The sequence below is a fragment of the Callorhinchus milii genome, unplaced genomic scaffold (genome assembly GCF_018977255.1).
Source record: "Callorhinchus milii isolate IMCB2004 unplaced genomic scaffold, IMCB_Cmil_1.0 Scaffold21, whole genome shotgun sequence".
Taxonomy (NCBI): Eukaryota; Metazoa; Chordata; class Chondrichthyes; order Chimaeriformes; family Callorhinchidae; genus Callorhinchus; species Callorhinchus milii.
The window spans coordinates 6,337,697-6,365,340 of NW_024704762.1; the positions used below are offsets into that span (position 1 = coordinate 6,337,697).

At 47.7% G+C, this 27,644-nt stretch overlaps 1 protein-coding gene across 1 annotated transcript; it reads left to right on the forward strand.

Annotated features, from left to right (window-relative positions):
• The first annotated feature begins 7,791 nt into the window (after window positions 1-7,791).
• mknk2b (MAPK interacting serine/threonine kinase 2b) lies at window positions 7,792-25,860 on the forward strand. The gene is made up of 14 exons (XM_007898702.2): window positions 7,792-7,874; window positions 8,518-8,799; window positions 9,753-9,840; window positions 10,229-10,330; window positions 11,145-11,242; window positions 14,603-14,682; window positions 15,254-15,327; window positions 16,134-16,238; window positions 17,002-17,057; window positions 18,054-18,149; window positions 22,749-22,943; window positions 23,917-24,081; window positions 24,507-24,550; window positions 25,308-25,860. The coding sequence occupies exons 2-14, from the start codon at window positions 8,749-8,751 to the stop codon at window positions 25,555-25,557; spliced, it is 1,404 nt and encodes a 467-aa protein (XP_007896893.1). The 5' UTR covers window positions 7,792-7,874; window positions 8,518-8,748; the 3' UTR covers window positions 25,558-25,860.
• Window positions 25,861-27,644: the final 1,784 nt, after the last annotated feature.

Sequence of the window (27,644 nt, forward strand, 5' to 3'; positions counted from 1 at the left end):
TGATGTCAGCCGTGTTGGCTCAGTCGCTGACACTCGTAAGAACATGAGAAAGTTGCTCGGCGTAAGAAGACCAAGACCCATCGAGTTCGCCTTCCACCCCCATCCTGGAAGTCGCTTGGACATGTCGTGTCCCAAACTATATACTGTATCCCCAGATATTATTCTCTAACAGAAATCTATCAAATTTGTTCTTGAAACGAACAACACTTTCCGCTTCCACCGCCCCTCCAGAGAGCCTGTTCCGAACGTTTACCGCTCGCTCACTGAAGTAGTGTTTCCGCAGATTTGTTTCTCTCCGCTCTGGGTCAGAAGGTTGTGGGTTCAAGCCTCACGGCGGGACTTCACCTCAGTTCACCAACGCTCCGGTGAAGTCCCGTCTGCCTGGTCAGGTGGACAGTAAAAGGGCCCATGACGCTATTCAAACAGATAAGGGAGTTTGTCCCAGTGTCCTGGACAATCTGTCTCTCTGTTAATGGGTTGTTTGCTGATTTGTGGGACTTTGCTGTGCACAAACTGGCTGCGGGGTTTGCCGATGAAAGGTCACTGAACTTGGCAGTAAAATAATATAAACAATAATAATCCTTGCATTTGATATAGCGCTTTTCACGTCGGGAGGACGTCCCAAAGCGCTTCGGCAGCCAATTTACCCACAAGGCACGAATGGCGCCGTAAATCTTTAACTTTCTACTTCATCTTGGATCTTTCACCGACGGGACCTTGGTTTGACATCTCATCCGAAGGACGACACCATTCACGGAAGATACAGAGTCGTGACCGTGCGTTTTGTGGGCGAAGCGCGGCAGCCACTTGCGCGCGGCGGTGTCCCACAAGCAGTCGCGGCCGTCTTTCCGACGCGAAAGGCGCCGCGTGATTGTATCGCGAACTGGGGAGTCTGCCGAGCCCAGGCTCTCTCGTTTTTCGCTTGCGTCTGGCGGTGTTTGTTTTAAAGACCGATCCAAAAAGAACTTGCTAGTTGGTGCCCGTCCAGCTGTGGCTGGAAGCGTCTAGCAAACTGCAAGGTATTTTCTCGTCCAGCGTTGCCAAGAGCTGACTCTCGTCAGTCGGTCCATCAGAAACATTTTGTTCCTTGCTCGTTGCCAGTTCCAGTGTGCACAAGTCATGTGGTGCAATGGTTCAACTCCAGCATGTGGCTGGTCCTGGTTTGCGTAACTGTGTTCCTGGAAACGGCGCAAGGGCTGTTATTCAACAGGAATTGGAATTCGGAACTGGCTGCGAACCAGCCCAGGTTCCAGTTGCAGCGCTGGATCTCAACAACATGCAGTGATATCGTGCCCCTCCACCCAGGGTGGCATCCCAGGGCGCTCGATCTCAATGCACCCTCGTCGGCTCCTTCCCCGTTTCCTCTCTCTTTCAAGCGCAGTAACTGCGATAATTTCCGGGTAAGTGCCCGGCCTTTTGGAATCCGCACCCTCAACGGACTGAGTGGTAGGGTTTTTAACGCAACGCTACCCGTCCGTGCAAATGTTATTCAGTGTCTAAGGCCCCATTAACCCTCCTTATTGATTAAGGCGATCTAACTGGGTGGATTTGTTTAAAAAATAATAATAATCAGTATCCTGGAATTATCTCCTTTCGTTTCGAGGACGTCTCACAAGGCAATTCGCAGGATATATCGTATCGAAAAGGGAAGGGAGTTTCTCCTGCAGTCCTGACCAACAATCCTGCAAGTAATATTGATCACTTGCTTCACAGCTGTTTGTGGGGACATTGCTGGGAGCAAACTGGCTGCTGCTTTTGCCTGCAAATACGTAAGTCGGTCGACTCTGCAGTGTATTATGGTTGTGTCGCTGCTCCTGATTGCAGAGTGCCCTTTCGCACTGACTCATCACCACAGTGTTGAATTCTATGAGTGCAAAAGCTGGATGAACTTCAAAGGCTTAATTGGGGGTGAAAATTGCCTTGGTGAGAGCCTTTCACCCATAATAACAACAACAATAATAAAAATAATCCTTGCATTTGACCTAGCGCCTTATCACATCATCGAGGCGACTCAAAGTGCTTCGCAGAACATATCGTAAAGTGGAGTGGCTGTGTGTTTTGTTGGGGAAACGCGATAGCCCCCGTGGCGCACAGCGGGTCCCACAAACAGCTACGGAGCGAGTGACCAATTTTATTTGGGGGGAATTGTTGGCCCGGACACCGGGGGAACAGAGAGAAACTCGCTTCTCTTTTCGAACGGTGCAGTGGGATCTTTAACCTCCACCTGAACAGACAAATGGGATCTGGGTTTAATGCCTTATGCGAATAACTCTGAGCTACAGATGTGGCTGTCTCAGTGACTGCTATTAGCGGACATGTTCAGATATGGGAGAGCCATACGGCCCGGTGGGGAAGGAGCTCACCAGGTGGCTAGCCCGCTGGCTATCAATGGCCTGTACGTCCGCCCCAATGCATTTCTTTGACACCAGAGCAGGATTTGCCAGGACTGAGCAAGTCCAGCTCTCTATTTAAAGGCTGCGGGATCAGCCGTCGGCAAAGTGCCAGGGAGCAGCTGTTAATATTTCCATGGTAACGTGGGTAACAGACACACACACACATAAACACACACACGCCAACACACCCAGAGACACCAAATGACTTTACTTTTACAGACAGTTTGCGAAAAGCACACACGGACAATGCAGTGGACGGATTGCCTCTTTGGGTGTCAGCTCGGCTCAATTGGTCGCACACTCTTGCCTCTGGCAAGGTTTTGTGGTTTCAACCCCCCACCCCCTGCCCCACCCATGCCGGGGCTTGACCTCGTAGACCAGGCACGTTTGCCTACGGGGGTGCACAGTCACTTCACTTTACAGCTCGTCCCGTGAAGCACTTCGAGACGTCCCCCCCGTGACTTGAAAGGCGTTGCATCTAAATGCGACAGTAATTATTTACTTAACCATCCTTACAGCTGTCGACTAACCACCTTTATGTAAAGAAATACTTCCTTGTGCCCATCCCTAAAACTGCCCCAATAAAACGGTGCACTGAGTTGACATTCACTAGAATCAGTCCTCGCTGTCGGGCAGCTTCACGGGGTGAGAGCGTAATCGGTTCACGCAGTTGAATGAAATAAATAGAGATGGAACCTTTGGGATTCTCTGTCAGCCTTTGGCAAACTGGTGTGATTCCGATGTAAGCGCCATCCATCCCATTGGCACACAGAGAGAGCGCTGATACTGACGAGGCAGCAGGACAGATCAGTGTATCTGCACCAGTGACGCTTACAGCACCTATTCACTCGTGTTCAACAGTGTTGAATACACTGCACAGAGCGCGCAGTTAATTCCAGTTCGTTGAAGTGACTGCACCGGTTTTGGTGACTGGGAACAAAATCTCCCAACCCTCCCAACGCACAGAATAATTTCAATTCCCGCTCTGGCCTCAGTAGCAATTGCAGTTGGGTCGAGATTAATCGAGATGTTACGCGGTTTGGCCAAAGGGTAAGGCATTGCAATTCAAAGATCTGCCAAGATGTAGTAAACTAGATTCCTTCTGTTTCTTTGTTTTTCTCAGGGTGAAACCTCAGACAAGTTTCCTTACTCCGCACGCCTCTGTTCATCGAGCAGTAGGAAGGAACCCGGATGTTAGTCGATTGGCGGATCACTTTCCAGGGGGTAATATCCCTTCTAATAAATAAATAATTTGGTCAGGCAATCCACGAGTGTTTTGGGGGACGTTACTGCGAGCAATTGGCTGCCGCGTTTCACCCACACAATATACAGTCAATTCACTTTGCAGAATACTCTATGAAGCGCTTTGAGACATCTCAACAACATGATAAAGCGCTAAATCAAATGCAAGGATGATTATTATTATTATTACTATTATTATATTCTTTTCCTCCCCTATGTTCCTAACTCTGTTTTCCAGAATTTGGCAAGTCGTTGGAATTCTCAAAAGAATATTACAGACTTCAAAAATGAAGGCTGTGTTTTAACACTCTGCCAAATTCTGTGATGCTGCATAAATAATAATAATAATCCTTTGCGGTTGATATAAATCTTTATCACGTCTTCGAGACGTCTCAAAGCTCATCGCTGAATATACAGTAAAGCGTAGTGACTGAATAGACCCGGATAGAACTTTCTACCCGTACATTGAGTTTATTGCTTCGCCCACAAAATATCCCGTCAATTCAATTGACAGTATATTCTGTGAAGCGCTTTGAGACGTCTCGAAGACACGATAATGCGCTGTATCAAATGCAAGGATTATTATTATTTGAAATGAACAAGATTGGTCCAGATGAAGAAGGCCCTTTGGCCCATCTGATCTCATCCTTCCTGGATAGACACCCTACCCTCTTCCGTGACAGTATCGAGCTTTTTTTTTAAATGAGTCAAACAATGACTTGTTGTGTACCGTGTAAGACCTCATGAATTTTTTTTCCGGAAAACAGGAATCGCGGTTGAACCAGCCTTTGCCAGTTTAGGCGGTTACAATGCATAATAATGACTCAGGGTAATTTTGACTGTCGAGTGAAACTCACTGAAAAAATGTTGCAAGAATAGAATTGCATTGGTACGACACAGCCCACAGCCCAAGGGCTGTGGAATTGACCTCCAATACTTAATTTTGTTTTATTTCAAACCATCGCAGCGTAATTTACTGGCGGTTACACTCTCTAACATTTGAGTTCTGTTTGTTTTTGGTAAAAATTCGAAGTCGGTGGTGCCCTTGCCTCTAAGGTCAGAAGGTTGTGGGTTCAAGCCCCATGTCAGGACTTTGAGCTACTAGTCTAGACTAACACTCCATTGCAGTGCTCTGGAGCTCTGCCATGTTTGAGGTTGTATTAGACGTTAACCCGATCCCTTGTCTGCCTGTACAGGTGGACATTAAAGATCCCACGGCCCTATTCGAACAGCAAAGGGAATTTCTCTCTCCTGGTGTCCTGGCCAACAATCCTTGGGATGAAATTGGTCATTCGCTTCGTGATATTTCTGTGTGCAAATTGACTGCCCTCGACTACACAGTCACTCCACTTCACGTTATATCCTGTGAAACACTTTGGGACGTCCTCGCTAGGTGAAAGGCACTGTATCAAGGCGAGGATGGATTATTATTATATAAGGATTATTATTATGTGTTGATTCACACTGGAGCGCAGCCACTAAGTTACCATTGCCATCGTTGGTTACCTCTCCCAAGTGACCCTACCTCACATGGGAGACAGCCTACTACAGTGAGCTGGCTATTCAATCTCCAGCTCAGGCTTTGAGACGCAGATGTTTTTGATTTGTGGGAACGGGTTTGGTTTAACTGTACATTTACATTAGTCGCAGCTTGAAAAACATTCCAGGCATTTTCCTTCAGCATCCAGTTTCCAGCCATCGATCTCAGCCCCTCCAGAACGTGCGCACGTATTACAGTGAACATCTGCTTCTCCTTAAAATGTTCTCCTCTTTTCTCCCCTCTCCCCTCATGAATCCAGGGGCACCAGAAACCCTCCACTGCCTCCATCAACCTGGGATTCTTAGGAACCTAGGAAAACGCTAGAAACAAAAATCCCTGAGTGAGGTCCATCGAACTGACCTCAAAGTGAAATAAAAGTTTTTTTTTAAAGTTTTAAAAATGTCAAACATTGCCCTATCTGCCGCTGTCACTCTCTGAAACTCCATAATTCCATCTTGAAGTCCTTCCGACTCCCTTCCTCCCCCCCTCCCTCCCTCACTTCGCTCAAGATCTAACTCTCAAGATGTACCTCTTCGACCGCGCTTTTAGTCATCTCTCCCCTCCCCCCCCGCCTCCGCTCCCCCCTCTTCGGCTCCCACCCCCAGCCAGCAGTGTCGAGCGCTTTGAGACGTCGTCTCGAGGGATAAATGTATGTTGTATCGTACCTCCCAATGGTGGGCCGTGGCAGTGAGGAAGGTTGTTTGGCCTCAGTGACCTTGGTCTAGGGAGAGAAAATTTAGCGTAGATACTTCTTCCTCGTTGACGCCTGATGGGGGTGGGGTGGGGTGGGGAATGGAACGTGTATTTTAGAGGTGAAAAATGCAACATTTGGAAAGCATTGCTGAGCAGGTCTGGTGAGCACTGCCTGGCTGCCGGTGCTGATGCTGTCTGGCAAGCTTTCCCACTGCTTGTCCAGCTAGGACCACCCTACCCATTGGGGTTTGGCTTGTAGGGCTAATAGGAGCTGTGGAGGATGACTCTCTGCCCCCAGTCTGCCCTTTCCAAGTCCTGCCAATGAGCGAGGCTGGGCTGTGCTGTCATCAGCGGTGTCCTGGAATACTGCGAGCCCACCTGGCTCAGGAACCGGACTGGGGAGAGAGAGACCGTCACAAAGGGCTGGCTCGATTCTGACATTCTGTTGCCAAGCGTGTCAGCTTCGAGCATATTCAGCTCCGAGGAGACCCTGCTTACCTCGCCCCGAGGAGGATAGGATAGGCAGCGTTGGGAAATATCACCAGAAGGCCCGCGGAGCGAGGAGTGATCGTGAAAGGATGTTAGCAGGAGTCAGCGGCAGGTTCCAGAGGCAATTGACACCGCAACGACTCATCAGATCCGAAACACCGAGAACCACTGAAATGGGAAAAACAGTTCCGGTGGGCAAAAGTTTTATATTATTAAAACGGTAGAAGAATGAATTAATAAATAAATGAATGAATAAGAGCCTATGTTAAGAATCCGGAGCTACCCTGTGCCCTTTGCTCCAGATTCCACAGTTACATTAGTGTGGTTTTCTAAGCCCTATGGAATTGTTTGGGCATCCATCAGCACAGTCACTACACTTGACAGCGATTCCCTGTGAAGCGCTTTTGGACGTTGGTTGGCTTGTTAGGCGATACACCAAATGAAAGGAGTATTATTACAGCAGCATTTTATACTTAGGGTCACGTCTCTGGGGCTGGGGAGGGGGGGTGAGGCTTTACAAAGTCAGGAGGAGATATTATTTGACCAAACGTGACACTTCAATGTGTGTTTTGACAGCTCAGCCCCACACCATTAAAGCACTCAGGAGAGCCACGGATATGCTTTGGCACGCAACAAACTCCTGATGACTAGTCATTCCAAGCAAAAAAATGACTCAGGGATGAGTTATCGGAAGTGGCGAGTGAGGCAATCGTATAGTAATCCCTCCCAAAAAAAATCAGGTCGCTCAATCCGCAGCCTGTTTGTGGAACGTCGCTGCGCGCAATTGACAGTCGCGTTTTGCCCAGAAAATACACAGTCGCTCCACTCGACAGTATATCCTGTGAAGCGCTTTGAGACGTCTCGACGACGTGATGAGGCGCTGTATCAAATGCAAGGATTATTATTATTATTACTATTATTATTCAAAGCCCAGTAAACACGGCCGGGATACTGAGAGCAACCACGACTTATTAAGCGGTAGTGACAAATTAAGCCATAGGGGTGGTGGTGGGTGGAGGGGGGGGGGGGGAGGGGGGGGTGGGGTTAGTCGAGCTATCAGGAGCTTGCTGCATGACAGAAGTTGCCTTGGGGTTGCATCAGGCAGATGGACAGATGGTTGATGCAACGATGGAAAATGCACCAACGAGCAGGAAAAGACATCCCTTTGATGCAATGAGAAAGGAGGAGTTTGAGAGGCAAAAAGATGAGGTCAGGATTGAGTTGCAAACACACAGAGAGAGAGAGAGAGAGAGAGATGTGGGGGGGGGGGGGGGGTTGGAACCAGCCCAGACATGCAGTCAGCTGCTCAAGCAATTGGTTGTACATTTACTTATGCACGTAGCCATTCGATCCCATCCTATCCCAGCTTGGGGCTGGGCTTGCATTGGCAATGGTCATGTTTACAGTCTGTTTAGGAGGTTATAAAACCTCCCCAGTCACCCCATTCGCAGCTGCAGACCCACATAGGTTGAGCACTGAGCTGCTGGCTGGCTTCAGTGCACAGGAGTGTTGTGCAGGTAAGCAAAGGGCAATCAAAGAGAGAGAAATATATATATATGTGTACACACATCTATAGATAGATCTACATAAAGCTTTGGTTGCAAAACAGTGCCTTGAATTTGTTAGGGTCGAATCTTGCATTGCATTGCAAGTTCTTGATTGGAATAACGTTGCTTTTTCTTTTCTGGTTACTCAAATGGGGGAAAGTAATAACTTGTTATTATTGTGGGGTGGGGTGGAGAAAGGCAGGTGAGGGAGGGAGGGAGGGGGGGGGGGAGAGAGAGAGAGAGAGAGAAAAAAAAAGGGGGTCTGGAAGGGGGAGGTTTGTCATGTTTTTTTAAATAGATTTTTTTTTCCCCCAAAAAAATGAATTGAGAGATTGTGCAATTCGATCTGATGCAGAAATCCCAGCATTGGATAATAAGGTGGTGGTTGTCTGGGGGACTCGAGCAGAGAATGATGAGGGTTTAACTGGTTTGCATTTTCCAGGATGATTTAACGGGCCCTTTAAATGATTTAAATGCCCCAATGCTGCAGAGTCTGTGTCTGTCTGTTTGGGGGAGAGAGAAGGAGAGAGAGAGAGAAAGAGAAACGTTTGCATATTCTGCAGTATATTTCTTTTTAACCAACCCATTTATTTCTCCCTCTATTCGATTTCAGGGCATAAACACTGATAACAGGACTCCATCCATCAAATCATCCATTCAGCCTTAATAACAACACAGCAACAAATACACACACAGACACACACACACACACACATATATATATATATACATACACATCTCCCATCATATTTGTGGCTCCACTGCATTCATTGCTCATTCCCCTTCTCCTTGTGTGGAGGGAGGAAAATATACCCATTTGGAGACCCAGAGAGTCATCGAGAGAATGGTTCAGAACAAGACAACCGAGTTAAAAGGTTTTCATCGCTCATTCAAGGTAAAGAAATTAATGTGTTTGGTTGGGGTATGAATGTGTGTGTGTGTATATATATATATATATAGGGGGGGGCAATAATAGATCTGGCAGTAATGTCTTTTATGGTTTAAATTTGGGGCAAAAGGCTTCCTCCCCCACTTTACGTTATAAATATTTAGTAATGCAATGCATTATTATTAATTATAATTATTATGATTCATTATTATGCATTATTGGTAATGCTTAATAATTATTATTGTATACTTATTATTGTGCTCAGTCAAATGTAAAGCTGCTGTTCGAGTTGGGTTGGTTGGTGGTGTGGAATGAGACTAAGGGGAGGGATTGAGAATCCAATTCTGTGTGGTTGTCCCATTATTCACTGATTATATATTTTTTTCTCTCTCTCTCTTTCTGTCTCTCTGTTTCTCTGTCTTAAATGAGCTTGATGTGATGTGACCGCCTTTGTTGTGTGTGTGTGTACGTGTGTGTGACAAGAGAGAAGTGGGCGAGTTTATTTTAAAAACCCTTATTAGTTTCCACATCCACTTCCTTCCATGTTCTTTGCTTCTTTTTTGCATAAAAGCACACATGAAAATGCAGCATTTTTTTTTGCAAGTGGGAGGAGATCACAGGGAATGAATCCAAATTAGTGGATCTTAAGACCATAGCGCATTTTAATTTTCATTTTGTTTTTTTTATTGAACCTCGTGGGGGTGGGGAGGGGGGGTGGGTTCTGTCGTCGTGCATTTATTTCAGAAAAAGACTTTTTTTTTCGAGTCAAACCCAGTATAAAGCAGGTTTTTTTTTATAAAAAAAGGTGGGGGTGGTGGACCTTTGCTTTAAAAGCCGCAACTTTTCGCTCTTTGTCTATAGATTGATGGTTTTCTCTGCTGTATGTTGATCCCATCTATAGATCGATGTCTCAGAAGGTTCCGTGTGTGTTAGTTACTTACTATTTGTTTTAATCCAAGGGGCAGACTCCTTTTGATGATGATTGCGAAGACACAGGGCCACCTCACATTGAGTCGGTGTTTAACTTTGACTGCCCAAACAGGCCAGGTAGGTTATCACTGAGGGCTCATAAGCGCTGACTGCGTACGTAAACACTAGGCTGACACTCCAGTGCAGCGCTGGGAGAGCGCTGTGTTGGACGGAGCTGCCGTCTTTTCGGATGAGACGTCGAGCCGGGGGTCCAGCTTGCCCGTTTCAGGCGGTCGTTGAAGATCCTGTTCGAAAAGAGGAGGGAGTTTCTCCTGGGTGTCTTGGCTGACCATTTGCCAGATGTGTGATGTGTTTCTGCGCGCGCGTGTGTGTGTGTGCTGTTCTTGAGTGCACTTTGGCCGTTTTGAAGCGATAACCTTATCAAATGCAAGGATTATTATTGTGTAGGCTTGTATCGCTAGATGCTGTTCTAATTGAGTCTCCCCCTCTCTCTCTGGTGCTGTAGATATGCCTTCCAGCCAACCCATAGACATCCCAGATTGCAAAAAGAGAAACAAGAAGAAGAAAAGATGCAGAGCGACAGATAGCTTCAGTGGCAAATTCGAAGGTACGAATCTCTCTCGGCCCTCAGAACAAATGAACCCACTGCCGGCTTTTCACTGAATTTCCAGCGGGCAGTGCCAAATCCGGGAACAGTGTGGGATTTAGCAAAACAATGCAGTGGAACTTGATGCTGTGTTTGCAGCGAAACGGATCGAGGTTTCAAAGCAAAAAATGGGAAGTATTCAGACTAGTGACCCGAAATAACAATGTTCAGTTTATATTAAAAAATATATGAAAACCTGCCACATATATACGCAGATCCGCGTACCAGCAGCTGCACAATGGGTCCACTTTTACACAAGTGCAGCGCTGGAAGACATCTCAACAACTCATACGCTGGATCAAGTGCGAGGAATATATACTGAACATCAATTATGATGTGTGGCTGAACCAAGCCTGAGATTACACCTCTGAGTCACTACCCTGTGTATAAACGCATATCGTTGTTGAGATTAAATCTCTGGTCTTTTATTAGATATGTTTTTTTAAAAACCTCTTGGCATCTTAGGCTTCATCCGTGCTGCTCCTTAACGTCCGGCTTTGTGCAGTGGATACGTAACAAGTGCACGTCTCTGAGGGAAGCAGAACGCTTTAGTTTTTGCTTGATTTTAGCCGTGATTTAAGGGGATGGGATTTGTGTTTTAACACGAGCTGAATCTCCAACGCGAGTTCAATAAAAACCTAACCAGGGATATGCCTTCTATCCCTGTAGCATTGGTGTTGACTGATGTTATGTTGCTGGGTGCCTGTGTCTTCAGAGTTCACTGACAAATTCGGGTCTTTTTTTTAAAAAAAAAATCTTCTTTTCTCCTCCACAGACGTATACAGACTGAAAGAGGAGATGCTGGGGGAGGGGGCGTTTGCCAGGGTACAGACCTGTAGAAACCTCATCACCAACAAGGAGTACGCTGTGAAGGTAAGTGTCTTTGTTGGGGTAGGAGCGGGTGGGAAGGGACTTGACACCATGTGGGCGTTGGTAGCTGAGGAATTTGGGAGACATTGACAGGGTGTGGTTACCTTCGGAAACTACCCTCTGGAATCTTCTGCCCACAGTCCTGCGATAGCGCTCCTGTCGCCAGCAGACCCGAGTTTCTAATAAACCCTAGGAATTCTGCTGCTTGTATTAGCAGGAAATTTAGCTGCTGGTAAATCCACACCGCGAATGACTCCAAGAATCTATCCCAAGCCCAGTGTGTGGCAACCACATCCTGAAATGCTCTTCATTTGAGACCAGACTCCCAATTCCTCCTCCTCACAGTAGAAACAGCCCTGGTTAATATTGGCCACAGTAGCTACACTGAAGTCACGACATAACTTTTTTTTAAAAAAAGCCCCAGTGTTTCAGGTTTGCTGTTTAATGATAATCCTAATAATCCTCGCATTCGATACAGCGCCTAATCACGTCGTTGAGACGTCTCAAAGCGCTTCACGGAATACACTGCAAAGTGAATCGACTGTGTGCTTTGCGGGTGAAATGCGGGCAGCCAGTTGCGCACAGCAGCGTCCCCACAAGCAGTCGTGGATTGAGAGATTTGTTTTTTTGGTGGTGGTGAGGGAGGGTAGAGAGGGAGGAGAGACGGCGTTATTGCAAACCAGCGTCACGTTGAGGTGACATAACTATGGCTTATTTTGAAAAGCTGCTTTGCGTCCTGTCGTTTTGATCGCACAGTCGTTAGCAAGAATGGGGTGTGCGTTACTGTGCGAGGCTGGCGAGGGAACAGACCGCTGGCTTTCTCCCCAGCAAAGTCTGCGCACTTTGAAACCCTCTGCCGTGAGCGCAGGACAGAACCTTCTCAGCTAGCGGAGCAGCCGGGCCTTTTTCGCCCTCTGGATTTCTGTGTGCGCGTCTGTGTGGTGTGTGTGTGTGTGTGTGTGTCTGAGGTTCCTTTGTTTTGCTTGTAATCTGAACTCGCCTTATTGCAAAAGACGGGGGTGGAGAGGGGAGGGAGGGAGGAGGGGTGCGGGGAAACTAGATTGTCCCAACCGAGACTACTTTAGTTTGCAAGCAGCTGGCTATGTTCAGACGTCTAAGACAAACAAAGTCAGTCACGTCTCATGGTGGGGGTGGGAGAGAGGAGGACGGTGGGAGGAGGGGTGAGCGGAAGAGGCGGGGTGCGTTGGTTAGCGGGGGTTGGGGGTGGGGGGTGGCGGGGGGAGGGGAAGCTATGATAGCGCACTGGCTTGGCTGTTTGCAAACTTTTCTTTTCCGGGCAGCTGTTGCTAATTTGAACCTCTGCAGGAGGCTCTTCTGTGCTTTCCGTTCAAGGCAAATTCCCCAACGTGGGGGGGGGGGCGGTGGTGGGGGGGGGTGCAGTTTTTGAACAGAAGAGAAAGCATAGAAGTCAAGAGATGAGGGGTGGTGGGGGTGGGGGGCAGTGTTCGAACAGAAGAAAACGAGCATAGAAGGGGGAACGAGGAGGAGGTGTATGTGTGGGGGTTGGTGAACTGCGCTGAAGGAAATTGTCCGCCTTTTGTTTTTGTGTGTGGTTCAGGGCATTGAACCATAAGTTTTTTGCTTTTTTTTTTGCACCCACACGGAGAGTCCTTTCGAGACATCCCTCCCTACGTGAAAGTCACCCCGTACACACATAATAAACTGTATTGACAGGTCAGTCCCTGGGTTCGTTGTCGCTTTAATGCCACCTATAGAGCTGCAGAGACAGATAAGACACAGATTACAGCATTGAGCGATATCTCCTCGCAACGCAGAGTTGCGTGGTGTGCAAAGATAGGCAGGTCTTGTTTGACCCGGGGTGGGGAGCAGAAATAGGCAGCTCATTGAGTGCGTTAATAACCCCTTCTCAGCCGGGCCATCAGAGAGAGCTGGAGAATTTTTGTGGTCTTGGTTTTGTGTGTGTGTGTGTTTGGAAATAACCAGCGTTGTATCGCTCTCTTCTCGGGTTGCATTGCTCTCGTGCCAGCTTAGGTTAGGTGTCAACTTGGTTGGGTCGGTAACGCTCTCTCCTCCTCTTAAGCGCTCTGAGCCGCTACCACGGGTGAAGGCTCTGTATGAACGCAACTTGTTTTTCCAGTTGGCTGCAAAATTAAGCTCCACATCAGGACTTCGACCTCGCACAGTCTAGGCTGACTCGCCAATGCAGGGCTTGGGCATGGTCAGAGGGACTGCCGTCCTTTGGCTGCTGTCCGCCTGCTCAGGTGGACGTTAAGGATCCCATGGTGCTATTGGAAAAGAGTCCGGAGTTTCTCCTGGTGTCCTGGCCAACAATTTTCCCCAAATGAAATGGGTCACTCACTCCACCGCTGTTTGTTGGACAGCACTGTTCGCAAATTGCCTGCTGCGTTTCACATACAACATTTTTCTCTCTCTCTCTCTCTCTCTCTCTCTGCTGAAATTGCTTGAACCACTTATATCAAGGTTTGCCCAAAGGCTAAATGTATTGTTCACGTGAGATGCTTGCAATTGTCTGCAGTGTTCGAGGGGGCGGGAGAGGGGAAGGGAGCTGGGAGCTACGAGCCACTATCTTTCACTAAGTGGCGATCGCTGGCCGAGATGTCAATTGCCATCACTCTACTGCTGAGGCTCATGCACAATGGCACTGGGTTGTTTGTCCTCTCTTTGAGATGTAGGTCAGCTGTGTGTCTGGTAATCTGGTGTTAACCGTATGTGTCTAGGTCTAATGCTAACACTGGCCTGATCTTGCGCAGCCGCAGGGCATTTAGGGTTAATAACGTCCACTATTAAGGGGGTAAGGGCAAGGGTTAACCCGGCTTAAATACTCTTGACGTCAAATCCACTTTGAAGTTTGTTTTCATGAAGCTGAAACCAAACCTTGCCCAATTTTCCCAAGCCATTGTGTCTCGAAAAATGTGCTTAAAAATATTAGCCGTGTGGCAAATATTACAGTAAAGGTTTGAGCCGAGGAAAACAACCAGTATATGTTTTGTCCCGGACAACAATCCCTCTTCTCCCACCCCCTCCCCCACCACGCCCCGATAAAATCAGTCACTCAATTTTTGGGCAGTTGCTGGGTGCAAATTGGCTGCCACGATTGCCCAGAAATACACATAAAGTCACCGCATTTTAAAGTTTTTTTTAAAAAAAAACCCTGCAAAGTATTTTTTTTTTGTCTCTCATTAACGGCAGGGGTTATTAACCCTGAAACGCTCTGTGACTACGTGCAAGATCAGACCTGATAAGGTGCTGTACCAAACGAGAAGATTAATTTTGTTTATTTAGTTATTTATTTATTAGAATTGACAGCAAAAGGTGGAGCTCGGGTGCCCAGACGCTTAACGGTATGAATTTTCCTGGCAGATCATTGAGAAGAGGCCTGGTCATAGTCGAAGCCGGGTGTTTCGAGAGGTGGAGATGCTGTATCAATGTCAGGGACACAGGTATGCAGCCGCTTTGTGTTAATCCCTCCCGTGATTCCCTACGTCTGTAAACACGCCGGTTGAATCTGCTGACTGGCCCACTTTAGGCCATCAGGCGATTGCCGTAAATAAACTTAGATAATCCTGCCGGGGGTCTAGGAAACGGGCTCACCTTTCGATAGCCTCAGGCCGGCTTAAAACTCTTGCGTAGGGAGTGCAGTTGTTCCCGTGGGGCATTGCGCTTCAATCTTTACTGCCGCTGCTGGGGGAAAAGTGCTGGGGGTCTTTGGCTCGTCCGCTATTTAAAATAGCTGTACAGCGTCTTGGACCCAAGGTTCTGCCGCTGTTGACATCTGTCCATAGTCAGTGACTCCACAAAACAGTCTGATGGACAGTATGTCCTTGAAGCGCTTTGAGATGTGTCCCCCCCACACCCCCCCCCCCCGATGTGAAAGGCGCTATACCCAAATATCATCATCAACTTGTACTTGTAAAGATAGCGCCCGTCACATGGGGCAGCATCTCGGAACGTTTCAATACAGGTTGATTATTATTATAATAATAGAATTAACTGTTGCCTGGTCTTTCTCAGGAACATTCTTGAACTGATTGAATTTTTTGAAGAGGAAGACAAGTTCTACTTGGTTTTTGAGAAAATGAGAGGAGGTATGTTTCACTGTTTGACACAGAGTCTTAGTACAGATCTGAGGTTGCGTGATTCAAACGGCCTCTCCTCTCTTCTCCAACTAGCCCCTGCTTCCCCACTTCCACCTCTTCCCCCGCCCCCACAATAACTGCTACCGCTTACATCAGGGTGGGCCAACTGGTGGCCGACTTCATCCGTTTATCCCCCCACCACCACGCCACCCTCTCCATTTCATCTGGCCCACCTGCTCCCTCCATAACCTGTAAATCTTGTGTTATGTTTCTGAAAGGGCAACACAAAAATATTGCGGATGTTTCTCAAAGAGGGCATCCGGCCCTCAGTAGCCAAAGGTTGGACCATCCACGGCTTAGACAAATTAAAAATGTTAAAAATCCTTGCATTCGATTATATTGGGCAAAGAAAAATTGCATCTTTCTTTCCTGCGATACCCTGGCTACCTTCTCGAAATCGAACACTTCGCTAATGTTTTGCTGCCACGCTAGCTTTGCTATAAGAATGAAAGCCCCTTTTTTTTGTGTGTGTGTGTGTGGTGTCTGGTATCTGGAGTATCCAAACCAGACCAAGAGTTCTGCGTAAGTGTGCCATCTGTGCTTGTCAAATTCCCCGCGCGTGGAATGCAGTGAAATTTGGCTGTCACGTTCGCCCACACAGTTGTCTGTCTTTACAGTAATCCTGTGAAGTGCTTTGAGATGCCCCTGATGAGAAAGTTGCTGTATCGAATGCAAGGATTATTATTATTAATGTTTCAGATGGCTGGGGAAAAAAAAAGTGGGGGTGCACTCTACTGACTATCTGGTATTTTCAGGCTCAGTATTAACGCACATACACAGACGGAAGCACTTCAACGAGCTGGAAGCCAGTATCGTTGTACGGGAAATAGCGAGTGCCCTGGACTACCTTCACAACAAAGGTAACGGTGGATGTCGTCTAGATATGGCTTTAATTAAATATTCTGAATTAATATTAAATATTGTTTAAGGGTGAACAGTTGTTTGGGGGCCTTGTGGTTGGAGCAAAAGGTAGCAAATGTATTTAAGGGATGACTTGATGGCTTATACGAGGGAGAGGAGAATAGGTGAGGTCTCTTGGGGAGTATAAACACCGGTACGGACTAATCATAAGGCTGAAAGTCCTTACTCTGTGCTGTATCACTCTATGTAACATGGGCACTGTACAGTGTGACGGGGAAGTGGGGAACCTTTATTAGCTGGTGTACCCCATGTTTGTGTTCCTGTCATCTCCGCGTTGCTCTGCATTATCGGAGGACGACCGGCTTTAATGGGAAGATGTACATTTGCGATGAGCCCAGTGTGGTTTTTGCCAAACCTCAAATTGCTGTTACAAATTTGGTCAGAAATTTGCCTGAACTGAGCTACAGTTGCATCAGTCCTCGGGTGACAAACTGCCGTGTGAATCTCTGCCCCCACCCTCTGGAACGCCATCGCTCAGTCCCTCCCCTTGCCTCCGTCAAGACTCGTCGGTGCCTTTGGCCCTACCCCCCCCCACCCTCCACCCCCTCCACTAGCTTGGGTGCGGATTCCTGATTGTCCAATGCCTTGGGATGTCCTCCTGACGTGAAAGACGCTATACAAATGTAATTTGTTGTTGAATGAAACACTCAGCACAACAAAGTTGGCACTGAATCCGCTAATGAGGTTCCTATTGTCTCTCAGGTATGGCTCACAGAGACCTGAAACCAGAGAATATCTTGTGCGAGACCCCAGATCAGGTAAGGTGTTGAATACTGATTTTTTTTTAATATGTCTATACATAATCATAATTTTAAAATGATAATTCTTGCTTTTGACATTAGCTCCTTATCACGATGTTGAGACATCTCAAAGCTCTTCACCGAAAATACTATAAAGTGACTTGACTGTATATTTTGTGTGCGAAATGTTTAGTCTTTTAAACGAGGATGTTTGATATTTTTTTAAAAAACACTAAGCAAAGAGTCTCCACGTTAGGATCTCATCCTTCTGGAGACTGTTTGGCTTCAATGCAATATCAGCACTTGAAGGAAAATTCAATGCGGTAGACGTGGGGCAAATCCTATCCTATTTTGGAAGCCTGTCGTTCACTCTGTGGCTGTTTGTGGGACGTTGCTGTGTGCAAATCGGCTGCCTGCAAAAGGCACAGTCACTACGCTTTACTGTAAAGCGCTTCGAGGAGTTTTGACCCAATAAAAAGGTGCCTTAACAAATACAAGGATTATTGAATTGCACTAGAATATTATTATTAATATTCCTTGCACTTGATAGAGCGCCTTATCACGTTGTTGAGGTGTCTCAAAGCGCTTCCCAGGATGTACTGACTAGCGGAGCGACTGTATTTTGCAGGTGAAATGAATCAGCCAATTTACGCTGAGCAGTGTCCTTCAAACATCTGTGGAAGGAGTGACTAATGTTTCTTTGGGGGGTTTGTTGGCTGACGCAGGGAGAAACTCCCTACTCTTTGAACAGTGCCTGGGATCGGTTAGCACCTTTTATCCAAAGGACGGCACCTCCGATAGTGCAGCGCTCCTCCCGGTGCTGTATTGGGAGTGCCAGTCAGCATGCACTGTATGGGTTCCAAGCCCTGAAGTGGGGCTTGGACCCACAACCTTCTGACTCGGAGGGAAAGTGCTACCACTCAGCCCAGCTGACACGTGATTATTGGCTGTTAACCGTCTGAGCCTCCTCGTTGCTGAATCACTTTCACAAGTAACGACTTTCTCCCCTTTCAGCTGTCCCCAGTCAAGATCTGCGACTTCGACTTGGGAAGTGGAATAAAACTGAATGGCGACTGCTCTCCCATCTCCACCCCTGAACTCCTGACACCGGTAAAGACGGAAGGTTTTTAACTCGAGTCGTTAGAGATGAAGCTCTTTCTCTCTCTCTCTCTCTCGCTCTCTCTCTCACTCTCTGCTTGTGAAGTGTGCCATGAAAGGAGTCTTTTACTCGCATGGTTTTTACAACCTGTGACGATTCGCAGCCAAGACACCTTTCACCTGAGGCATCGACTGTCACTCTTAACAAGTTTAGGAAAGTTGGCCGTTCAATAGGGGAAATTAGTATTATTATTAATAATAAATGAATAAATCTTTGAGTGTCTTTCATCTCAAAGTGCTTCACAGGCTTCACCGCAAAGCATTGAATCTGTATTTTGTGGGCAAATTCAGCAGCCAGGCTGCACAGAGTGACGTCCAAAAAACAGCTGTGAAAGCGCTTTGAGGTGCCCCCCCTAACCTGAAAGCCACTCCACCAAATTCAATGCTTTATTATAATTATTACTAATGATTTTCCAATGGCTCTGGGGATGGGCAGGGAGTTGCATTTATAATAATAATAATAATAATCCTTGCATTTGATATGGCGCTTTTCACGTCGGGAGGACGTCCCAAAGCGCTTCACAGAACACACACTGTAAAGTGAATTGACTGTATATTTGTGGGCGAATGCGGCAGCCAATTGCGCACAGCAATGTCCCACAAACAGTCGTAGATTGAAAATGACCAATTTATTATTGTTTTGGTTTTTGGAGGGATTATTATTAGTCTCTGTGTGGAGTAAGGAAACTTGCCCAAGGTTTCGCCCTCTGCCTGGAATTGAACTCGGGTCTCTCGCTTGCAAAGCGGGTGCTCTAACAACTGAGCTACAGGACTCCACATTTATGACGAGTTGCATTTATATTGTCACCAATATTTGTTGATGTGTCTCTGATGGTCGTCATTGAGCCACTGGCTCCAAAGACACCAGGGAAACTGACCTTACACATTGGGGGGAGGCTGTGGTCTCACCAACATATACTCTCGCATTGACCGTACAGCTCCCTCAGTCTCGCTCGCTGCTGTTTTGAGCTCAGCATAAACTCTTGTGTTTGTTGAGATACCAACAACTTGCATTTATATAGCGCTCTTCACACGGGGTAGCGTCCCAGAGCGATTAACAGTGGCGGAATCTGACTCCGAGCGAGAGGGAGGGAGTGGGGAGGTGACTTTTTGAGCATGATCAAAAAAGGTCTTTAGGCGGGATTTGAAAGTGGGGAGGGAGGAGGCAAGACGGAGAGTTCCTGAGCTTCGGGGCGTAGTGACTGTATCAACTCTGTGAACTGCCAGGTGTTTGCGAAAGAGTTGTTTGTCAGGGCTCAGACCCCAAGGGCATTGATATAAATATAAGTTGCTGCTGTTCGTGGCATTTCAGTGTCGCTGAGCGTGGGAGCTTGCCTTGCTTTGTGAGTGTCTGCGCTAATCCTAACTCAAGGCCACGATTTTCCAGCCAACAAGGGTGATTTTCCTCGAAAGAATTCTATTGCGCTTCTTGGGAGATGGGTGATGGTTTCTGTGCTGGCGGTAACGTTGATCTGAACCCACAATACGGGCGAATGTTCAGTTAGTTTTTACCTCCTTCCCAAAAGCCGCTCGAATCTTTTAATGTCCCAAATAACGCGGCGCTGTTCCACCAGAGCCGGTCCTCTCCAGTACCTTGGGCGAAGGGGTTCTGCGCGCGCGCGTGTGCGTGTGTGTGTGTGCAGCACTGGGGGAACACTCTATTGTCAGAGGTGCCATCATTCAGATGAGATTTTAAACTAATCTCCCACCTGTTCAGGCGGACCTTCAAAATTCCTTTGGTACTCTCTGAAAAACGAAGGGAATTTTCCCTTCCAAAGTCCTGGCTGACAATACCACCACACCCCGCGGCCCCCACCCCCATCCCCCAAACACCCAGATAAAAATTACGCACTCACTTAATTTGTGGGACATTGCTATGTGCAAATTGGCTGCTGGGTTTGCAGTCACTCCACTTTAAAGTATATTTCAAGTATATGTGAAGTGCTTTTCGACTGCGTGAAAGGCGCTACATCAAATGGAATGTGTATTATATTGGAATCACGTTATTAGTACGACACAAAATACAGTCAATTCACCGGCAATATATGCCGGTGAGCGCTTTGAGACGTCTCGACTACATGATGAGGCGCCGAATCAAATGTGAGGATTATTGTAATACTTCGTTGAGCGCCAGTCTGCGTTCCGTAGCAGAACCTTGTATCGGCCTCGAGACCTGGCGTCGTTTCACAGAGATCGGAAACTGCCCCCGTGGTGAGAGGGCTTTGCACAGAGTCCTTTCCAGCCATGTTAACATGCCCAGAGTTGCATCAGCTGCTCGAAACGCTGTATGTAGGTCACGGGCTGGCCAAGTGCGTGCCCTGAATAACCGCAGTGATGATGGAATATGACGCAGAAAAATATTGAACGAACGGGAATAATTTGGGGGGGGGCGGGGGAGGAGAGAGAGGATAAAAAAAAAAATCTCAGGATCTCTTCTGTAGCTTCGATTTGACGGCCAGTTGGTTTACTACCGGCTGCGAGGGAGCGACTGCTTTTGTTTCTGTCTGTGTTTGTGTTGTGCTTGGATTTCGTCATCTGCCACTTGGCTTTGTTGGTCGCGCAGAAATTTCCGCCCAGCTCAGCAGTTTGATTCGATTGGTGCAAGAGAAGGAGTTGCACAGAGAGAGCGAGCGAGCGAGGGTGGGGGTGGGGGGGGTTGCGGAGGAGGGACAAAGAACTCGTCAACGAGCTCTACAAAATGGATCTGGCACGTTGCGTTGAGTGGGGGAGGGGGTGCAGAGGAGGAGCTCATCAGCCTACAAGTCACAACAGAGCAAATGCTTCTCCGATCATCTGGTTCTCTTGTTAACCCTTTCGCGGCGACTTTACTTTTCGCCCACACAATGCACAGTCGATTCCCTTTGCAGTGTATCCTGTGAAGCGCTTTGAGACGTCTCGAAGACGTGATTAGGCGCTGCATCAAATGCAAGGATTATTGATTTGTTGTTGTTATTACTAGGACCGTTTTTTCCCCCCCGTGCAGAGCGCTGATGTTTGCCCAACGCCGGGTTCGCCCCGTGCGGAACAAAAGGGCATTGTTTGAACCCAATGAACAGAGATCCCGGCCTGTTTTTTCACGCAGTCTTTCGCCTGTTTCCTCTCTCCGTAACCCGCTGTGTGCCAGGCCAGAGGAACGTGTCTGTTTTAATCTCTAAAATGATCTGGCAAGACGTGCATTGAGCTGCTTCAACGCATTCCACGTCTCTGCACGTGAATGTTTTAATCTTTTCAAAATCTTGTTTAGAAATTTGTCTTATGTGCTGTTTCGGCTTGGTTTCCACTATTTAATGTAAATACTTGAGTATTAATGCATGCGACTACCAGGATGGTCGAATAATAATAATAATAATAATAATCCTTGCATTTGATATAACGCCTCATCACGTCTTCGAGGCGTCTCAAAGCGCTTCACGGTAAAGCAAATTGACTGTATAGTTTGTGGGCGAAACGAGGAGAAACCAATGGTCTATTTTCGTCCAGCAATTCCTATGTTTCTGGAGGGATTTAACCCGCCCTATGTGCAATCCCTGACCGTTCAGTAGGCAAGTCCACAGCCTATCATTTATTGCCTTGTGTCACACAGACCAGGGGGGAAAAGGTCCTGGGTGGGCACTGAGTAGAAGTAGTTCATCTCAGCTGAGCACCTGAAGGTATTCTGCAGTCTCAGTGCGTGTTTGTTGGGGGAGGGATCCCATTCTTTACAGCCTGTTGACTGACTCCGACATAAGGTGACACCTCCCCCACCCTCACCCTGTTACTGATCACTCAGTCGGAGCTGGGGTTTGTTTTTACCTCCAGCCTCCTGCGCCCACAGGTGCGCCGCAGCCCTTTCCGCTACAGTCGAGACTCGCGTTTAACAAGTCCGTCAGATTCCAGACGCTGTGAAATGTTGCGGGTGACTGGAGCCAGGGCAGAAGGCTTGTCAGTGGCGATTTGAATGCATTTCAGCTGCAGGGCGTTTGACATCTATTGGGAGAGGAGGAGAGGGAGGGTGGAGGCTGGGGTGGGCGCTGGTGACGGACAGGGACTTCATTGGGTTTTGGCAATTTTCCTGAAACTCACTGCTTATAGAAGAAGCCTTGCAGCTAACAAAAAAAAACAACAGCAAAGCCCTGGTTTGCATCGTGCTCGTGCCGTTCTGATGACGGACGTGTGGGGAGAGCCTCGCTGGCGACTTGAGTTGCAGAACAGCAACAACAACAACTTGCATTTACATAGCGCGCTGCCCCTCAGGCGGGGGGAGCATCCCAGAGCGCTTAGGATCCCCGGTCCTGTAGTTCTGACCAACACCACAACAACAACAACATTACATTTGTATAGCGCCTTTCACGTCGGGAGGACGTCCCAAGGTGCTGGACAATCAATCCACGACTGACGTGGGACGCTGCTGTGGGCAATTGGCTGCCGCGTTTCGCCTTTTCACCGTATACTCCTTGAAGCGCTTTGAGGCATCTCGAAGAGCCTCAATAAGGCTCTATATCAAATACAAGTCTTATTAAAATTATTATTATTATAATAATAATAACGTGGGTCTGTCTTTGTCCTGAACAGTGTGGGTCTGCCGAGTACATGGCGCCGGAAGTGGTGGAGGCGTTCAATGAAGAGGCCACGATATACGACAAGCGCTGTGACCTGTGGAGCCTGGGAGTCATACTGTACATCATGCTGAGCGGATACCCTCCCTTTGTCGGAAACTGTGGCACTGACTGTGGCTGGGATCGAGGGGAGGCCTGCTTATCCTGCCAAGTGAGTGACCCACGTCTTTTAAAAGGGGGCTTTTCTTTTTTGGCGCTTTTGACGTTTCCGGCTGTTTAAACGCTCTCCCTTCGCTTAAGGTGCGTTGCTTTCGACTGGCGGGTTTTGTGTACCATCCCTCGGGTGAATCTGTGTGTGTGTGTGTGTGTGTGTGCGAGCGTGCTCTGCAGTGTAATGCTTCCCCCCCGCCCCCGCCCCGCACCTGATGTGTAGGAAATCCGTGGGCTCAGCTCTGTGTGATACGTCCAGCGAAGCACTTGACAGGATTTGCTGTGACGTGTAGTTACCGTGCAAAAACGAGTCCTTGTTTATGGGTCGCTTTCCGCACAACAGCGACGACAAAATGACAATAGTAGAGAGCCTTTCACTTCGGGAGGACGTCCCGAGGCGCTGAACAGTCAGGGATTTGGACTGAGACGCTAGAAGAGACGTCAGCGCCAACAGGAAGCGCTGGCGATAACGACGACAACAACAACAGGACCAATACCGGCTTTAAATGAGAGAGCTTGTCCTTAAATGTTAGGTTTGGGGATGGGGGGGGAATGGGGAAGAAATTCCTGGTTTAGAAGCTAATGGTCGCAAGCCCTTTATATTCTCCTTTAGCTGCGTCAGTATTGCCACTCCCACCCGGTCTTGGATGAGTTTATAAAGCGGGGTTGAAAAGGGGCAAAGTGAAGGGACTCTGGGATAGTGTCCAGAGAGTGGGAGGGTGGGGGGGGGGGGATGGCTGAAGGCTCCCTAAACAATGGTGGGCTGAATTGGATATTGGGTGGGGTGCGTGAAATCGGCAACATAGGTCACATGCAAGTTGGGACGCCCAAATGAATAGAGATGTCACATTTGGGTTGCATGTTATTAGGAATGGGTTAGACTGGGTTTGGTTTTGTTTTCATTGCGGGAGGAGGTGGTGAGTGACTGTGAGCTGTGCGAGATCTAAAGGGTTTGAATGTTTTGTTGTTTCTAGAATAATCTGTTCAAGAGCATCCAAGAAGGAAACTACGAGTTCCCAGACAAGGAGTGGGCTCACATCTCCTTTGGAGCCAAAGACCTGATCACGAAGCTCCTGGTCCGAGATGCTAAGAAGAGACTAAGTGCAGCACAAGTGCTTGAGCACCCTTGGGTGCAAGGGGTGAGTCTTGTTTGGGAATCGTGTCAGGCATTGGTTAGAGCACTCGCCTCGCAAACATTAGGATCTGGGTACAATTCCCAGCCGGGGCGAAACCTCAGGCAAGTTTCCTTACTCCACACATCTGTGTTTACCTCGCAGTAGAGACCCAGTTGTTTGTCAGTTGGTGGATTGCTTTCCGGGGGTAATAATCCCTCAAACTTTTTTTTTTAAATTTAAATCGGTCACTCAATCCACGACTGTTTGTGGGACACTGCTGTGCGCGATTGGCTGCCACGTTTCGCCCACAAAATACGCAGTCAATCCATTTAACAGTATATGTCCTGTGAAGTGCTTTGGGACGTCTCAACAAAGTGATAAGGTGCTATATTAATGCAAGGATCATTATACAGTGCGTGTGTTGAGTTATTTGTTCTTTATTTTTCTAGTGTGCTCCAGAGAATACACTTCCATCATCCCGGCTTCTCCAGAGGTAAATGTTCAAACCTTATTTGGGGTCTATCTGTCCTCCTTGGGAGGAGTGGGGGGGGTGGTGGCGGGGGTGAGTAAGCAGAGTCTCCTCGGAGCTCAGCTTGTTGACATGTTTGGCGACAGAATGTCAGCATCAAGTGAAGCCTCTATGTTTCCTGAGCCAGTGCGGGACTCCAGTGCTCTAGGGTAATGCTGTTAACAGATGTCGGGAGGATTTGGATGCTCAAACCAATCACCGGGAGCAGGGAGTTATCCCACTCATCTCGTTTTAACCCTGCAAACCAAAGCCTCCGGGGGCCAAGCAGGGGGAAAGCTTGCCAGACTGATATCAGTGGCAAGTTGTGCAGTTTAAGCTAGTCAGACACTAGCCGTACCCCAATGCACGCTCTGCCCCACCCCCCCTAAGCCTTGTATCCTGCCAACCTGCGCCTGACTCTCTCCGGAATTAGAGAGAGCGCGCGTTCCATTCCAACAACCTATCTCTGGGATTTCCACTTGTAGGTGGAACGGCTGGAATTCTCGGTTTGGTTTGGATACTCTCTTAAGCACGGTGATGGGTTTCCATGTGTGTCAGACACCCGGCTGACCAAAAACAAAACAAAATTGTACTCCTAAATTCCCCAATTTCCGATTCTCCCAATTTCCGATTCGCCCAAGGGCTCCGGGAGGTTACCCTGCGTGAGGGGCACTGTATAAAATGCTCCTTCTTGTTGTTTCTGAAGGCCAATCTTGACTCCTCTTACTCCCTTTTCCCTCAGGAACAGCAGTGCCAAAGACCTGACCTTCTTTGCCGCGGAGGCCATCGCGGTGAATAGGCAGCTGACTCAGAACGAAGAAAATCAGGACGAGGGGAACAGGCCGACCCTCATCAAAGCTACCTCATGCTCCATGCGCCTGTCTCCCCCATCTGAGTCCCAGCTGGCCAAGCGGAGGCAGAGGACGAGCATCATCAAGGCCGTCAATCAGCAACTGCTGGCACCCTTGGTGCTGGTTGGCAATTGTGTATGACAGCCATTCTCCCTCGCTCCCTCCTTCCCTCCTCCCCTCTCGCTCCCTCCCTCCTTCCCTCCAAAGCGCTTGGCGTCCCAACCAGATCCTTTCTGTTGACTGGCTTCCAAAGTCTGGTGACGTTGCCATTGCTGCTTTGCCCAAACGCTGTTTACAACAATGACGCAACCTGAAACAGAGATTATTATGCAAAGCTGTGACGCCATCAGTGGAGGGCAGTGGCAAGCAAGTTAGTGAGGATTGAATCGAGACTTCTAGTCTCTTCGCCAAAGGAATTCTTTTTTTTTCTATGTAATATATATATATTATATATAAAAGTATCAACAACAACAACAAAAAAGCAGGTTTAAATCTGAACTGTGATCGCTCCACATTTCCCCATCGATGAGGAGTGATTCCCTTGGTGCATTCTATGGAATGCTTTCGACCTTGCTCCTCACTCTCTGGGTTTAGCGAGCAGCCAAACGTTTGGGGCAGCTGCAGATTTTTCTTTGGATATTTCAGTTATTTCAGCAGCATCAGAAGCTAAACTAGTTCCACACCTCTGTTTTTTTTTTCCCCCCCCTTTCTTTCTTCGTTTCCCTCCCCCCACACCCCCACCCCCACCACCTGACCGTCTTCTCAAAAGCCCACTCTGCCCTCTCTAGCTGCAAAAAAAAAGACAAGGTTGAAATATTTTGACCAAGGTACTAAATTGAGGAGAAAAGGGTAATCTTTTAATGCATAAGATATAAACATATTGTACCTTCACCCTCTCAACTCTGCCTCTACCCAAGAAGGTTTTGCGGGACACTGCTGTGCTCAATTGGTTGTCACGTTTCGCCCACAAAATACAGTCAATTCACTTTACAGTATATCCTGTGAAGCGCTTTGAGACGTCTCGAAGACGTGATAAGGCGCTGTATCAAATGCAACTACTATTATTATTATACTTATCACCACCCCCTCCCCTCATTTTATTTGATTCGAACTGATGGGTTTTCACAGTGTGTGTCAGTCATTGGGGAAAGGCAAAATCTGATCCAGTGGTGGGGGTGGGGATCGGGAGAGTGTGGTGGTGGGGTGGAGGTTTGGAAGGAGGAAGGAATTATTTTTGTTAACATTTCACCTGCGAAAAGTCATTCCAGCTACAAAAATCAGAGTAGTCTTTCTTTAAGAATCGTCCGAAACCTTCCAAACAAATGGAAACATTTACGTTGTGTTTATGTTGCATTCTAAATGTCGAGGGATAGAAATTCCCACCACCACCACCCCCCCCCCCCAAAAAAAAATCCCCTTTTTGTCTGCAAAGCTATCCGGGCGCAAGTGACACAGACGAAGTGGATTGCGCTTGTGCTTTGATGTCATTTTGAAGCCTTTTACAGTGTCGGAAGGGCAAAGTAGAGCAACGCAAAGCGAATTTGGATACCCCCTCTAAAAGTTTTTCTTTAATTATTGCTACTGTTAACAGTGAAGAGTTTTGTGGGCAGCATTTTGGGCAAAAGAAAAACCCCAAGATGATGCGTGCCCTTCAGATGTGCTAACGGTAGAGTTTGGGGCAAATCCTGATGGAATTCAGCACTTAATCCTCTGTGTACTGTCTGTCTCTTATCAAAGCTGACCCTTATCTACAGGCTGGGCTTGCAGAAACTCTGAAGCTCCATTCTGTTCTGATCACGGTCTCTGTACATTTTGACGCACTGACTACAGAGCGCTCTGTGAGACAATCCACTGCCACCTTCAAAGAAAAAAAAGTTTCCCTTTCGATGAGAAATGTCGCGTCGCTGCAGCAACCAAAATTCCTGCCCAAACCTTTTTAAGACGCTTAAGGCTATCGTCGTTGATTATAACCATTGACGATTCAAAAGAAGTGCATTTCTTCTGTACAAAAAAAATGCATATAGCTGCTTGCACCTTGAGGGGGTAGAGAAAGAGAGACCCTGTTTGCCACTTTCCCCCTTTCAGCTCGGTTTAGGCCCGTGAACTAAAGCACCCTGACATGTCATGGGGGTGGTCAAGGTTGTTGTTGAACCCACTTTTTGCCCCTCAATGAAACCCGCCACAAGCCGCTGTTCTCTCTCCGGGCTGTAACCTTCACTGATCCACAC

What these genes read in the sequence shown, in the direction of transcription:
- mknk2b (XM_007898702.2), top strand. Translation starts at nt 8,749, where the DNA reads ATGGTTCAGAACAAGACAACCGAGTTAAAAGGTTTTCATCGCTCATTC. An exon ending in CCCCTGAACTCCTGACACCG is followed by an intron (nt 18,150 to 22,748) that starts GTAAAGACGGAA and finishes TGTCCTGAACAG; the next exon opens with TGTGGGTCTGCCGAGTACAT. An exon ending in AGCACCCTTGGGTGCAAGGG is followed by an intron (nt 24,082 to 24,506) that starts GTGAGTCTTGTT and finishes TTATTTTTCTAG; the next exon opens with TGTGCTCCAGAGAATACACT.